We start from the raw sequence: 15,309 nt of genomic DNA on the forward strand, positions 1-15,309 counted from the left end.
GCAACACAACTTTGATGTGTGTGTGTGTGATGACTGTGATGAATGAAAGCGTGAGGACTCAGATGAGTGGATGATGAGGACAAAAAGAGACAAAGTCTCATGTTGCCCCAGACTCAGTGTCTCATGTTAGTCTCTTCATCCAGTCATCTGTCCATCCATCATCCAGTCATCTGTCCATCCATCATCCATTCATCTGTCCATCCATCATCCATTCACCTGTCCATCCATCATCCATTCATCAAGGATCCAGAGTTGTTCCCAGGTCATGATGGCAACATTAATCCATTCATCCACCTCTTCTGTCCTCAGGTGTCTTTGTTGGACGTCCAGCACTGAAGCGTCCAGTGGGGGCGCTGAGAAGCACACTGTCCGCTCTTGACTCATCACTTCCCTCTGGTGGACACAGTACCTGTCCAAGCGTGTGTGTGTGTGTGCGTGTGTGTGTGTGTGTGTGTGGTACACGACCACACACACACACACACACACACACACGCAGTAAAAACAGCTCAGAGGCTGAAGCATGTCAGTAATCGCCTGATTTGTAAAACAGCCAATAAAGTTTCTGTTTGTGTGTGTGTGTGTGTGTGCGTGTGTGTGTGAGTTACATGAAAAGCAGGGAGAAAATGGAAAGTGAGATAAATGGAAAAAGAGCTTTTAATTTGCCAAGGCTCAGTGAAGCTGAGCATGTGGGGACTGAACCTTGACTGAGACTTGCTGCCGTGGTAACAGGGTGGGGGGGGGGGGGGGGAGAGAGAGAGAGGTACAGTAGCATGTAAATATAAGAGAGGGGTGAGGAAACAGAGAGACAGAAGGGAGGGGGTTTCTTCAGTTTTAGAGACGGGACGCGAGAAGAGACGCCTCCTTTCTCCCTGAGGACACACACGCACACACACACACGCACACACACATACACACACACAGTTCCAGTAGGAAAGAGTATAAAGGAGAAAACGCTGTGAGTGCAGCAGAGAGAGAGAGGAAGGAAGAGGAATGAGGCTGGAAAAAGAACAAGCCTGAACACACACACACACACGCATACACACACACAGACACACACAGAGTCAGTGGCAGCGTGAGCAGAAACCAGATCGCAGGTCCTGGTCGTTCTGTCAGTTGAGGATCAGAGTTTACTGGAGCTACAGGAGCATCTTCTCTGGACTGAGACCTGGTCCTGGTCCTGGACTCACAGATGTGTGACGGAGCTACAGACGACAGAGGAACCTGTGGAGAAACGATCCTTCATCTCATCTCTGCAGGTTTGTGATTCCTCGTTTACAAACATCTGACCAAGCTTCAGATGATCTTCAGACTTTTAATCCGTAGATTTTTAATCTGTAGACTTTTAAACTGCAGACCTTTAATCTGTAGACTTTTAATCTGTAGACTTTTAAATTGCAGACCTTTAATCTGTAGATTTTTAATCTGTAGACTTTTAATCTGCAGATTTTTAATCTGTACATTTTTAATCTGCAGTTTTTTAATCTGCAGTTTTTTAATCTGTAGATTTTTAATATGCAGGCTTTTAATCAGTAGACTTTTAAATCAGATCTGAATCAGATTTTCATCGTCACTTCAAAGGAAACATTTTTAACTGTAGTTATCAGGACACAGCAGATGACCTCTGACCTGCAGACAGACAGACTGCTGAAGGGTTTGAGATTTAATCCTCACCTCCAGATTTTACTTCATGAGCAAAAGTCTGACTTAATCCTGAGTTCATGAATTCAGACTCTTCAGAATCTTCCGACTCCTCAGAATCTTCCGACTCTTCAGACTCCTCAGAATCTTCAGACTCTTCAGAATCTTCAGACTCCTCAAAATCTTCAGACTCTTCAGAATCTTCAGACTCCTCAGAATCTTCAGACTCTTCAGAATCTTTAGACTCCTTAGAATCTCCAGACTCCTTAGAATCTTCAGACTCCTTAGAATCTTCAGAATCTTCAGACTCCTTAGAATCTTCAGACTCTTCAGACTCCTCAGACTCCTCAGAATCTTCAGACTCCTCAAAATCTTCAGAATCTTCAGAATCTTCAGACTCTTCAGACTCAGAATCTTCAGACTCCTCAGACTCCTCAGAATCTTCAGACTCTTCAGACTCTTCAGACTCCTCAAAATCTTCAGAATCTTCAAAATCTTCAGACTCAGAATCTTCAGACTCCTCAGAATCTTTAGACCCCTCAGAATCTTCAGACTCTTCAGAATCTCTGGAATGTCGCCGTCATTCTCCCCAGGTTCCCTGAGGACCCTCTGCCATGGATCATAGAGTTCCTTGGGATCTAATCTCAGGATCTGGTTACATTCCTCATCAGAGCAGCTTCAGAGTCGCTGAGTGAAACAAACCACCTGGTTGTTTCCTCAGTGGGCGGAGCCTGGAAGGTCGTGTGGTTCTGCTGCATTCTGGACTCAGTTCTTCTGAAGTCACCTGATGAGATCCTAAATCCTGGATCTGATCAAAACACCAGCTCTGAATGCAGATTAGATCGTGTAATCTAATCCCAGGTTTAAACTGTTTTGGTGGGATTAAGTAAAAAATCTGACTAAATCTTAAACATTCATGAGTTTAAAGACAATTACAGATCTGATCCAGATTACAGATCTGATCCAGATTACTGATAAAACCAGTTCAGATGTTCAGAGACTTTGTGTTCATGTGAACAGCTGGAAAACAGCTGTCATCTGCACACACACACAAACACAGAGACACACACAGACACAGAGGGAAAAAAGATGGACACTGATATTAAAATCAGCAGCTTATGAATGAATGAATGAATTAATTATTAATGGTCACACTAACCTTTGTTTACTCGCAGGTTTCTTTGGAAACATTCAACGTTGCTTTCCCTGAATGGATTCCCGTTCCCCTGCTGACCTTTGACCCTGTGTGTCACGCTGGACCGTGGTTCCTCAACATTTGACATTTCACTGTGATGGAGGTCAGAGGGTCGGAGTCTCAGCGGCTCGCTGTGATTGGCTGATTCCACTCTTCTTCAGGATAAATGTTTGGATCGGGGATTTTCCACCTTCACTTCCTGCAGAGGATCATGGGAAATATGAGTCCATGGACACTCAGATGATGTCATTGATCGCCCCATAAACAAAGTAACATCTCTTCAGCATCGACAGTGACATCATGTTACCTGGAGGTCAGGGGTCAGGCGGGGGGAGGCTGGGCCTGCTGCGGTGGCTTGGGCTCCGGTTGTGGTCCCGGCGCGGGACCCTGGTCTTTGCTCTGCTCTGGTTCGGCTCCTGGTTGTTTCTGAACGGCCTGGTTCTGGTTCACAGGAGCATCATGATGTCTGACTACTGCACTGACGACAAGAGCCAGAGGATCCTGAAGCGATTGGTGAGTGTGAGCAGCGTCACTCTCCCATGCCAAAGCCCATAGAGAAAACCAGTGATTTTTAACATCACACACACAGGAGTTGTTGATCCACTGCTGCCTCCACTAAGTTCTGTCTGATTCAGTCGCTTCAGTGTTTGAAATCCTTTGTTCAGATTGACCTCAGTGACACAAAGTAGCAGAGGACCAGCAGTTCCTGTGTCCCTGTGAGCTAAAATCACTGATTTTCTCTATGGGCTTTGGTGTGGGAGAGTGAGCGGTTTACAAACTTCCGTTTCCTGCTCTGTGTGAACGTCTCGTCTCTATACGTGTGTGTGTGTCTCTGATAAACATAAATGTTTGGGTTTCTCTCACTCATCATATTTCTAAACCACAGAGTGAGATTAAACCCTGCTTTAATCTGAGTCAAAACCACACACACACACAAACACACAGACAAAGACACACACGCAGACACACAGGTGTTGTGTTCACTGACACTCGTTAATCCCGCTGTCGTCGCTGTCACAGTCACTGGATTAACGCTCAGATTTTGCTCAAGTGTGTGAACAAAAGTCGCTCAGTCGTCAGTTTCCTGTTCCTCCAAACTGTGACTCAGCAGATTTGAGTGAACTGATGACTGATGATTAAGTGAATCCTCACATTTCACACATTCACATTTGTCTCACTGTTGAAGTCACTGGTTACATTTACTCATGTCACTGTTTTATATATCCTGGTCCTGGTCCTGGTCCAGGTCCATGTCCAGTTGTGTGTTATAGATCCAGCTGTAGTTCAGGGTTCATGAGGATCATTTGTCATGTGACTCAGATGAGACCTGGTTCTGTGGACTTTAATGAAAACAACGTGTTGGTTTTAATGAATCTGGATCAGTTTGAGGAGTCTGTGATTGTTCAGAAAGGTCTTCTAAATGTTCTGAACGTTCTTCTGAACATTCAGCAAGTTCAGAATGTTCTGAACGTTCTTGAATGTTCTGCTCTCTTGTGTTTTTGTTCTTTATTGACTTCACTCATGTCTTCATGTCTTCTTGTGAACACCTGCTTTTCTGTTTGTCTTCACTGTTCCTGCTGATCCACAACTATTTATGGACGATCTGCTCTTTGACTCTGTCCCTGCACGTCTCTGGAATTCCTCTGTCTATATAAGGACAGACGCTGCCATCTTTACAAGACACAGAGAGACAGAGAGACAGAGATACAGAGGCAGAGAGACAGAGACACAGACACGGAGGCAGAGACACAGAGACACAGTGGCAGAGAGACAGAGAAACAGAGAAACAGAGAGACAGAGACGCAGAGACGCAGAGACGGAGACAGAGACACAGAGAGACAGAGGCAGAGACACAGAGAGACGGAGGCAGAGACACAGAGAGACAGAGGCAGAGACACAGAGAGACAGAGATGGAGACAGAGACACAGAGAGACAGAGGCAGAGACACAGAGAGACAGAGATGGAGACAGAGATGCAGAAACACAGAGAGACAGAGTGTATTTGCACAATTTGCATGATAAAGATGTAAATCAGCTGAAGCGTAATATTGTTTCCTCTTTTTCATGTAAAAACTGTCTCTCTCACTCACTCACTCACTCTGACACATTGATTTAGAGCTTAATTCAGTAACAAACACCTTTTGAATTTTTGTTCAGTTTAATGTCACTGACTCCGCCTCTTTCTTCTTCTTTTATTCCTTTAATGTGTTTACTCCCTGGTGTCACAGTGAGAGAGTGAAGTTATTTTTCCCTGAAGATTCAACGTCACATTTTTACTGCAGCTGTTTTCCCACAGTGTGTGTGTATGTGTGAGTGAGTGTGTGTGTGTGTCTGTGTGTGTCTGTGTGTGTCTATGTGTGTGAGTGTGTCTGTGTGCTCCTCTCTCATGGTTAATTTTTTTTTTTAATGTAAAAACTTATTATTTATTCTTTTCTCTGTAAACTTTGACATATTTTAAAGGTTATTTAGTTTGTCTCACAGATGTAAATGTGAATGACCTCTGACGTGATCCATCACTGGCAACAGGAGGTCAAAGGTCAGTGTCAGTCATGTACAGTGAAAATCAACAACATCACAAAACCTGCTGTTGTTTCTGAGAGGGAGAGAGAGAGAGGGAGGGAGGGAGGGAGAGACAAAGAGAGATAGACAGAGAGAGAGGGAGAGGGAGAGAGAGGGAGGGAGGGAGGGAGAGACAGAGAGAGATAGACAGAGAGAGAGAGAGAGAGAGAGAGAGAGAGAGAGAGAGAGAGAGACAGAGACAGAGAGAGAGAGAGAGGTGTGGGCTGAAACACTGCATTCATTCATTCACACACGTTAACACACAGAGTGTGGGTGGAGCAGTTGAAGTGTAGCTGATCTCACAGCTGGTGAGTTCACAACCGCAGGCCACACACACACACACACACACACACACAGCCATAATAATTTTCCTTGAAACAAACACATAAATTCAGCTCCCAGTGTTTTGTTTTGTGTGTTTAACCTCAATACATGTTACATGTACATAAAGAGCAACACAAACACACACACACACTCACAGATTCCAGTGGTGCGACAGGACGTGACGATGTCACTGTTCATAGCTACGATGCTAAAGAACCACAAACATCAACATTACAAACAGAAGTAGCTAACAAAATGGCCGCCGCTGAAAATCCTACGATTTGCTTTTTTTTCTCTCAAAACGACAGGAACTGAAAAAACACAACTTTTTACCTTTTATAGTAGCACTACACGTGTGTGTGTGTGTGTGATGACCTGAGCTCCTGACTGATGTTTGTGTTGGAATGTGGGCCGGGCAAGAAGATTAGCTCTCTAATCCCCGACCAGAACCACGTTAATCCTCCACCTCACTCACACACTCACTCAGCTCTTCGTGTGGGTGAGACATCACCAAAATCATGTTAACGTGACAAAAATAATGTTCCAAAAGTTACAACACACGTTTTTAAGTTACTAACTTTACACAGTTAAGTTAGTAACGTCGCAAAAAACACATAAATAACAAAACTTACTGTAAGTTATGAACTTTATAAAAACCCCAGTACTGACGTCACATAAAACACGTAAATAACAACGAAACTTAAGTTACAAACTTTATAAAAACGCCAAATACTAACGTCGCAAAAAACACGGAAATAACAACTAAACATAAGTTATGAACTTTATAAAAACGCCAGTACTAACATTGCACAAACAGGTAAATAACAACGAAACTTAAGTTGCAAACTTTATAAAAACCCCAGTACTTACGTCGCAAAAACACGTAAATAACAATGAAACTTACTGTAAGTTACAAACTTTATAAAAACTCCAGTACTGATGTCGCAAAAAACACGTAAATAACAACGAAACTTAAGTTACAAACCTTATAAAAACGCAAATACTAACGTCGCAAAAAAACACGAAAATAACAATGAAACTTACTGTAAGTTACGAACTTTATAAAAACTCCAGTACTAATGTTGCAAAAAACACGTTAATAACAATGAAACCTAAGTTATGAACTTTATAAAAACACCAGGATTAATATCACAAAAAACACGAAAATAACAACGAAACTTCAGTTACAAACTTTATAAAAACACCAGTACTAACGTCGCAAAAAACATGTAAATAACAACAAAACTTAAGTTACGAACTTTATGAAAACCCCAGTGCTAATGTCGTAAAAAACATGTAACTAACTTTATAAAAAACATGTTTTAACGACTGAAAACGACTTTATTGAACGTGACTTAGTGATTTACAAGGAAAATATCAAGACATGAAATATCATAACAACATGGCCAGTGTCAGAGAGCCTAGATGAAATGTCTGACTGACCTCTGTGGCTTCGCCCCCTCTCTCTGTCCCACAGTGCGTGGAGTTCGGCGAGGGCAGGGTGACAGGGGACATGTGTGAGGACATGTGCGTCCTCGGCCTGGTCGACTACAAACGCTGTCTCTACTACGAGAACGGGAAGAAGGTGATGGAGGGGCGGTGGAGAGGAAAACCCGTCATCCTCAAGTCCAAGCTGGAGAACTTCTCCTCCTACGAGCCGCTGGGAATCCTGGACTATCAGGTGACGCCCACACACTTCCTGTCCTGCCTCCAAACGTCTGTTATTAATGTGAGGAAGACAAATACTGACTGTTGCGCTCGTGTTTGACAGGACGCAGCGGAGGACGTGTCTCCACTCGACGTGGTTTTCTACGCCACTCTGGAGGTGAGGTGCACAGTCAGCTGACGCTAAAAGCGCTGCTAACCACGCTAACGGTATTTTATCTCTGACTCAGGTACGAAACTCGCTGGGATTGGCTGAGGCAGATGAGGAGGAGGAAGAGGGCGGAAGAGGAGGAGGAGGCGGAGCCAACAGTTCTCTGGCCAGACTTTGGGGGAAGAAGCTGAAAAAGCGAGACAAGAGTTTCTCCAGAGCGGAGTTAGCATCGCTATGGTCGCTGCTGCAGCAGGAGGAGTACACCTTCCTCAGGTAAAACCATGACTTAGCACAACTGACATCACAGAGGATTTTACACCATGCCCACAAACTCATGTTCTACTTTAATATATAATATAATTAATATTAAAGGAACCACAACAATACCACCACCCACCTCATAGAGAAAATCAGTGATTTTAGCTCTCTTTGAACTGCTGCCTCGTGTGGTCACTTTGTGTCACTGAGGTCAACCTGAATGAAATATTTTAAAAGGCAGCCATGGTCTATGAGGTTTGGTGAGGGAGAGTGAGTGGTTTACAAACTTCAGTTTCCTGTGTGAAAAGTCTGTCTAACAGTGAGAGAAAGATGTGAACATGTGACGTAGATATCGTAGACTTTAACTGACGTAGATTTTATGACCCAAGTCTCTTAAGTGGCTAAAAATCTGTGACAACCGCACTTTATAAAAGCTTAAAAATGGTCACTTTATAACTGCTGTGTATTGTAATATATTATTGTTTATTTCCTGTTTCTTTCTGATTATTAAAACATATTACTGAGCATAAAACAGGAATATTACCTCCATCCTCAGAGTGTGGAGGATAAAGAGACGCAGGTTTGTTTAGAGTCAGACGCTCGGACACTGACGGACGAGAAGCTAAAAATAAAACAGCACAGAGGTGACCTGTCCTGCTGCTTATCTGTGTGTGTGTGTGTGTGTGTGTGGTGCATTACCAAAGTGATGTATCAGATTAGTTTCTTCTTCTTCCAGGTGAAGTAACTAGGGCTGTTATCGACCAAAGAAATTCTTAGTCGACTGAAGCCCTGAAATTTCGACTCAAAATCAACTAGTCAAAAGGGGGGGGGCTGACGGCTCTGAAAGCATTTTGCATCACGTGCATCTGCGCAATATCATAGCGCATGATTTCTGAAAATATACTATATACTATATTATACTATATATATTATATTATATAAATAAAACCACCAAAGTTCTTTAATCTTTCTGTCTCCTGTTCGTTGGGCTAATCCAAAATACTGAAAACAAGGGGGGTGTTCTCTGAAGACACACTGTTACTTGTGGAACAGGGGTGCTCTGAAAACACCCCCATTAGCACTTGGTACATTTCTCCAGAATAAATCAAATTAACCACAGACTGTATGAAATTAACACGGCAAAAAGTCGATTTATCAGAATTCGAGTCGAACCAGAACGGATCGACTCATAAATGGACCAGTCGACCGGGACTTTACAGCCCGAGAAGTCACTGCTGCTCCTTTAAAAACTTTAGGTATTGACCCTTTGACTGTGTCCTCCAGACTCCTGCAGGACCTCAGCACTCATGTGGCCAAGGTGCTGGGTTCCTGTGGTCATTTCTACGCTGTGGAGTACCTGTCAGCAGGACACGCCTGGGACCAGAACATCTTCTCCCTGGAGGACGTGGTGGTCCCTGGACGCACGGGTCGGGACCGGGCCGGACCACGTGGACGCTGGACCAGCAGGGAGATGGTCCACCGCATCGCGCTGAGTTTCCTGGACATGGTTTGGCACTTTGACAACGACTTTGCCCACAAACTGCACCTGTGCGACATCAAGCCGGAGAACTTCGCCATCAGGACGGACCTGACCGTGAGTTTACGTCCACGCTCATGTTCACCGCAAGTTTCTGAGGGGATACCGTCTGGATTTAAGTCCATTTTCCAGGGTTTCAACCTAGAGTTAAAGGTCCAAGTTCCAGGGTTTCAACCTGGAGTTAAAGGTCCATGTTCCAGGGTTTAATCCTGGAGTTAAAGGTCCATGTTCCAAGGTTAAACCCTGGAGTTAAAGGTCCATGTTCCAGGGTTTAATCCTGGAGTTAAAGGTCCATGTTCCAAGGTTAAACCCTGGAGTTAAAGGTCCATGTTCCAGGGTTTAATCCTGGAGTTAAAGGTCCATGTTCCAGGGTTTGTGGCGCCCCCTGCAGGTGTTGTAGTAAAAGTAGATGTGTGTGTGGCGCCCCTGCAGGTGTTGTAGTAAAAGCAGATGTGTGTGTGGCGCCCCCTGCAGGTGGTGGCGATCGACGTGGACATGGCGTTCTTTGAGCCAAAGATGCAGGACATCCTGGAACAGAACTGCAGCAGCGACGACGACTGTAACTTCTTCGACTGTTCATCCAGGTGTAATCTGAGCAGACGCAGGTGTAACCCGCGGCGACGCAACACTAACCTGCAGGTCAGAGGTCACAGCTGTCACATGATCACTCTGTTTTATTAAAACAAAGAGAAAACAAAAGAATCAACCATGAAAAAGAGGAAAAATAGTGTTCATGGAAAATGAGTCCGCAGATAAAAACATGACTCATCACTTTCATCTCCTCTCCTCACTTCCTTTCCTTGATTTTCTTCTTCCTTCTTTTTCTGCACTCCTTCTTCTCCTCTTTTCTCCCTATCATTTTAGTCTCTCCTTCCCTTGCTTCATTAATCCTCTCCTCTTGTTTTGGAGTCTGAACGTCAATCTTTCCTCTTCCTCTCCTTGTGTCTTTCCTCTTCCTCTTCCTCAGGTGATTTGTGAGAAGATTTTCAGGCCGTGGTTTTCTCCCACTCTGCTCGGGGCTAAAGCAGGGCTCCCCCTACAGGTGAGACACTTTATGTTGTTTATGGATAAATATGATGAGGAAGATGATGATGATGATGATGGTGATGATGATGATGAGGGTGATGAGGGTGATGAGGGTGATGAGGGTGATGGTGATGATGGTGATGGTGATGGTGATTATGATGATGATGATAGTGATGATGATGATGATGGACAGGTGGAGCTGCAGCGGGCTGTGCAGGAGTGTTCAGAAACAGATGGAGGTGTAGACGAGAGAGAAGACGATGCAGCAGGTGGACGACCAGGAGGGGGCAGCAGCAGCAGCAGCAGCAGCAGAGACATCCACCAGCGTCTCCTCAACATCCTGACCCGTCTCCTCCATGAGGGCGGAGCTTCAGACGAGGGCAAAAGAGAGCGTGAGGAGAGAGGCCATGCCCACACGTCTCTGAACTTCTAAAGAGCACATGAAGGAAACTCAGATTAAAACTGGAGTAAAGACATTTTCAGGATCATATCAGTAACTCTGAGCGCCCCCTGCTGCTGAGAACCAGCACTAGGACTCTCACACACTTAGTGAAAACAAAATGGCTGCCAACTTTAACAAAAGACTCTTGATATTAAATCTACAACAGTTTAAGTCTACAATATCTGTGTCACATGTTCACGTCTTCATCTCACTGTAAGACCACTCACTCTCCCACAACAAAGCCCATAGAGATTTTCTCTATGGGCTTTGGTGTGGGACAGTGAGTGGTTTACAAACGTCTGTCTAACAGTGAGATAAAGACGTGAACATCAGTTTTTGGTGGAGGAGAGAAAACTCAGGTTTCTATTCACCTGAGGATCATGTGATGGATGATTTACTTTCTTCTTCTTTAATTAAAGCAGTTTTTTAGTCTCAGTGAGATTCAAGAAATTCTCTTGTTTGAAGAGAAACAAATGTATTCATGATGTCATTTATTAGACTTTTATTCTGACATTTTCTTGACGACGTCACCTGTTTTTCACTCATTCCCACTGAGTGGACGTTTGTGGAGGCGGATCACTGGTATTATGGGACTTTAACAAAAGATCTAAAAATATGTTAAAATTTAAACATATTTATTTACTTTTTTTTAACCTACAAACATTAACTTGTTTACGACAGTGTTGAAATAAAAGACGAGAAATGTGACGTCACTATCTGCTAACGTAAACAACAATGTTAGCTTAGCATTTAAACTGGAAAACATATTTAGCTTCTGTTTCTGTTTTAACTTAAGTTTGAATTTTAAATGTTTTTGTTTACAGATGAATAATAAAATAATAATAAAATCTTCTTTAATGTTCACAATTTTTTTCTCTTTGGTTCTGTAAAACAGAAGCTAATGACAGTTAGATTGTAGCCGTGCTAGATTAGAAAACATTAGATTTTTATAATAAATAATAAAATAAGAAATGACTCGTTAAATAATCTAAAACAACATGCACATTTACAGCGTGTTGGGCTAATGGGAGCAGTTAACAAGATGCATTCAAGGAACCTCGTAAATCCACTCACTAAATGCTTGCTGCTGCTGCCACCTTATGGCAACAGATGCTTGGAGCAGAAATATTTGTGTTTTAGCTTTTTGATTTTTTTGATGAGTCACAGAAAGTGATGTTAATGGAAAATGAATGAATGAATCCTCACCCTTACTGACTCATAATCCAGCGCTCTGGCGCCCCTACAGCTCAGCCTGGCATCACCGCTCTGTTGTTGTTTCCAGAGTAAAAACAGTGAGTCTTTTATCGCAGGTTTATTTAAAGGGACAATACGTAGAGTTTTATCAACGTCATTAGAATGATTTGTTTCAGAAATGAGTTAAAATAAACAAACATTTGTAAGATAATTCAATCAGTTTGACGATGATCGTACAACAGTGCAGCCACAGCTGAGTGATAAACACATCTGTTTGTAATATTCTCTAATCTGCGATCAGAGACTCGATGACAGCGGAGGAAAAAACACACAGGAGTTTTGGCCTGAGAGAAAAAAATCATCTGTGTCTGATTTCAGGATATTTAAAGTTTCCAGGAGCCGAGAGAAGCTGACGCTCATGAAGCTGCAGAGAGGTCACATGACGGGATCATTCATCCATTCATGTTCTCATGACGGGATTATTCATCCCTAATTCAGAAACGACGTTAATCCACAGAGAAGCTGGAAAAGCAGGCAAGCCAACGACACTCTACGCAGGATTTTCACTCACGCAAACATGGCAGAAACATCATGGAAACGTCTGAAGTGTCTGTTAGCAGAAACATTGAAGCAACATGGACGACTGATTTACTGTCAGACAAATACGGCACAAGTGAAAATTAGCACCAAGTGTTCGTCCGTATAGCCCGCCACACACTCGACTTTGTGTACACAGCGCGCTAACTTTATGCTCTGTTGAGCATCACAGCGTCACATACAGGCCTGGCATATGTACTACAGCCAGGACAGTCCTTTTGTGAGGATGAAGAAAATGGGTTTTTTTTATCGAATAAAGTCGACAGTAATGTGATACATTGAGTCACCTACTCCGGCTTTAATGAAAAGAATCTGCGCTAAAACATCGTCCAACAACTTTATATTAACAACAGATCACTGTGTGTGTGTGTGTGTGTGTGTGTGTGTGTCATAAACACTGACCTTGTCAGGACCACTCGTCCTCATGGAGACCAAAACCTGGTCCTAATGAGGCAGAACCTCATTCCTGAGGAACTGGTTAACATTTATAACTAAGATTGGGACTGTGGTTATGGCTAAGGTTAGTGATAAGGGTTTGTTGTGTGTGTGTGTGAGTGTGCATGTGTATGTGTGAGTTCTGGTGCAGAGTCTCTTCCAGACGACTGAACGTCACCAAACAGAAAACTGATATCACACAAATCTGCAGACCATTATCTCACGCACGCACACACACTCAGATTATAATCTGTTAACTGTCTCAGCTCCTCTGGTTCCACAGTTTTTGGGGAAGCAGCGTTTCTTCTGTCTGAAGAAAAATACATGAAAATATATTAATATACAATAAATAATAATAATAATGATATATTCTTATTATCATGTTAGTTTGATGATGTTTGTGTGAGTCACAGTCAGATTAACACACTCTGATTGATTTTTGACCTGTAAAAACAGAAGAAGACATGAACGCATGGTAGAATGAAACAAAAAAGAAAAACGAGCTGAGAGGAAACCTAGTGTCGTGGAGTCAATAATAATTATAATTATCTGGACGTCAAAACAATTTGATCTTTTTCAGAAATACTAAACATAACAAAAATGTGGGAAAATAATCTGAATAATTCAGAAAATCAGAAAAGAAACAGGAAAAACCTTCAATGGATTTGTGACTGTGGAGGGAAAACAGAGGGTTGAAGTGTGACATCATTACATCCTGACAGGTCAGGAGGTCACACTAAGTGTTGGTGTAACGTTACAAACACCTGGAGCCACAGTTCACCTCAGTGACTTCAGCATAAGAACTCCAACGAGACGAAACACGTTTGTTTTTTACTGCAACACAGATTTTACTCACTTAACAAAAGACTACGTCAGTTTAAGTTTACGACATCTTTAAGAACATGTTCACGTCTTTATCTCACTGTTACGCAGACTTTATTAACCACTCACAGGAGCTGCTGGTCCTCTGCTGCCTCATGTGGTCACTTTGTGTCCCTGAGGTTAATCTGAGCTAAGGATATAAGATGCCGAGGACACTAAAATAAGACATTTGAACTTAGTGATGGAGGTAGCAGTGGATCAACAACTGCTGTGTGTGTGTGATGTTGAAATCACTTATTTTCTCTATGGGGTTTGGTGTGGGAGAGTGAGGACCAGGCAGCTCAGGAGATTAAAGCAGATTTGTGTGTGTGTGTGTTTGTGTGTGCTGTGAAGCCAAATGTACAGCCTGAGGGGTAAAAAAACAAAGTTTCTCTGTGAGTAACGATGTGAAAAACCTGAAGCAGCTTCTTTTGCTCTGAGCTCGTTTGGAAAATAAAGATGTGAGCGCTGAGAGGAAATCAATATGAGGAGGAACATGAATAATAAAGAGCTGTGAGCTTGTTAGTGAGGCTAAAGATTCTCACAAACCTACTCTCGTTAGAAATAACTGGAAGATTTTCTCTGATTACTCATCAGATTTACGATGCAGGGAGTTAGCTTAACTAATTAGCCTGAGGTGAAAATGTTACCACAGCACCAACAACACAAAGCTATAATTAACGTGGATGAACTGAAATGACAGCTGTTTGTTTTAGTTTTTTTAACTTACAATATTTGAATTTAAGCTAAAACTAAACTGTGGTCCAGCTTTAGGTCACACTTTACTGTTTGTATGTGGTTAGCTTAGCATTAGCCTGAGTTATGTTACTGCAGCAACAACACAAAGCTATAAATGAGTGGGGGTGAACACAAACTGCGAGTTCTGTAACTAAACTAAACTTAAGCATGTAAATGTAGTTAGCTTAGCATTATAGCAAGCTTATCATTAGCCCCAGGATGGCGGCGAAAAATATGCTAAAATTGGTTCTTTTAGTTTTTTACTTGAAATATTTGAATTTGAGCAAAACAAACAAACAGAAAGCATTCGAGGCCGCACTTTGCAATAATTCTACATAGCTTAGCATTTGCCCAAAGTGATAATTCAAGCATTTTTATGTAACAGCAAAGGTAAAATTAGTGTGAGCGAACTGAAATTGCGAGTTTTGCAACTCAAAACTTTGCAATCCTTGGGGCAAAAAACACTAAAATTGTTTATTTTAATTCATGAAATATTTGAATTTGAATAACCAGAAGCTTAACTATCAATGTAGTAAGCTTAGCATTAGCATGAGGGGAACATTTACCGACTTTCATGTGATGTTACTGCAGCACGAATAACACAAAGCTATAACGAGAAACTGCGACTTTTGTAACTCTAAACTTTCTTGATGTTGCTAAAATGATAGCTGTTTGTTTTTGTTGTTTTGA

General features: G+C 42.4%; 2 protein-coding genes across 4 annotated transcripts; one reads left to right on the plus strand and one right to left on the minus strand.

Annotated features, from left to right (window-relative positions):
• Nucleotides 1-819: 819 nt before the first annotated feature.
• On the plus strand, nucleotides 820-11,647 carry dipk1c (divergent protein kinase domain 1C). 3 transcript variants are annotated; one of them, XR_009239905.1, is made up of 9 exons: nucleotides 820-1,256; nucleotides 2,814-3,346; nucleotides 7,193-7,396; nucleotides 7,487-7,540; nucleotides 7,611-7,804; nucleotides 9,074-9,383; nucleotides 9,801-9,965; nucleotides 10,191-10,368; nucleotides 10,546-10,620. XR_009239905.1 is itself a non-coding variant. In XM_058624628.1 (9 exons), exons 2-9 carry the CDS (start codon nucleotides 3,134-3,136, stop codon nucleotides 10,783-10,785), a joined length of 1,455 nt encoding a protein of 484 aa, XP_058480611.1. In that variant the 5' UTR covers nucleotides 821-1,256; nucleotides 2,814-3,133; the 3' UTR covers nucleotides 10,786-11,647. The 3 variants fall into 3 exon arrangements, 2 of the variants coding, with proteins under 2 accessions (XP_058480611.1, XP_058480619.1); XM_058624628.1 differs by having other exon boundaries at nucleotides 821-1,256; nucleotides 10,294-10,368; nucleotides 10,546-11,647; XM_058624636.1 differs by lacking the exons at nucleotides 820-1,256; nucleotides 2,814-3,346 and adding an exon at nucleotides 4,994-5,368 and having other exon boundaries at nucleotides 10,294-10,368; nucleotides 10,546-11,647.
• LOC131456857 (protein starmaker-like) lies at nucleotides 1,524-2,396 on the minus strand. Its single transcript, XM_058625523.1, has 2 exons — nucleotides 2,344-2,396; nucleotides 1,524-2,204 (listed from the first exon to the last, which is right to left on the minus strand). The coding sequence occupies exons 1-2, from the start codon at nucleotides 2,394-2,396 to the stop codon at nucleotides 1,661-1,663; spliced, it is 597 nt and encodes a 198-aa protein (XP_058481506.1). The 3' UTR covers nucleotides 1,524-1,660.
• Nucleotides 11,648-15,309: the final 3,662 nt, after the last annotated feature.

Source organism: Solea solea, chromosome 1 (assembly GCF_958295425.1).
Source record: "Solea solea chromosome 1, fSolSol10.1, whole genome shotgun sequence".
NCBI lineage: Eukaryota > Metazoa > Chordata > Actinopteri > Pleuronectiformes > Soleidae > Solea > Solea solea.

What these genes read in the sequence shown, in the direction of transcription:
- dipk1c (XM_058624628.1), top strand. Translation starts at nt 3,134, where the DNA reads ATGTTACCTGGAGGTCAGGGGTCAGGCGGGGGGAGGCTGGGCCTGCTG. An exon ending in TTTTCTACGCCACTCTGGAG is followed by an intron (nt 7,541 to 7,610) that starts GTGAGGTGCACA and finishes TCTCTGACTCAG; the next exon opens with GTACGAAACTCGCTGGGATT. An exon ending in AAGCAGGGCTCCCCCTACAG is followed by an intron (nt 10,369 to 10,545) that starts GTGAGACACTTT and finishes GATGATGGACAG; the next exon opens with GTGGAGCTGCAGCGGGCTGT.
- LOC131456857 (XM_058625523.1), bottom strand. Translation starts at nt 2,396, where the DNA reads ATGCAGCAGAACCACACGACCTTCCAGGCTCCGCCCACTGAGGAAACA. An exon ending in CCCACTGAGGAAACAACCAG is followed by an intron (nt 2,205 to 2,343) that starts GTGGTTTGTTTC and finishes GCGACATTCCAG; the next exon opens with AGATTCTGAAGAGTCTGAAG.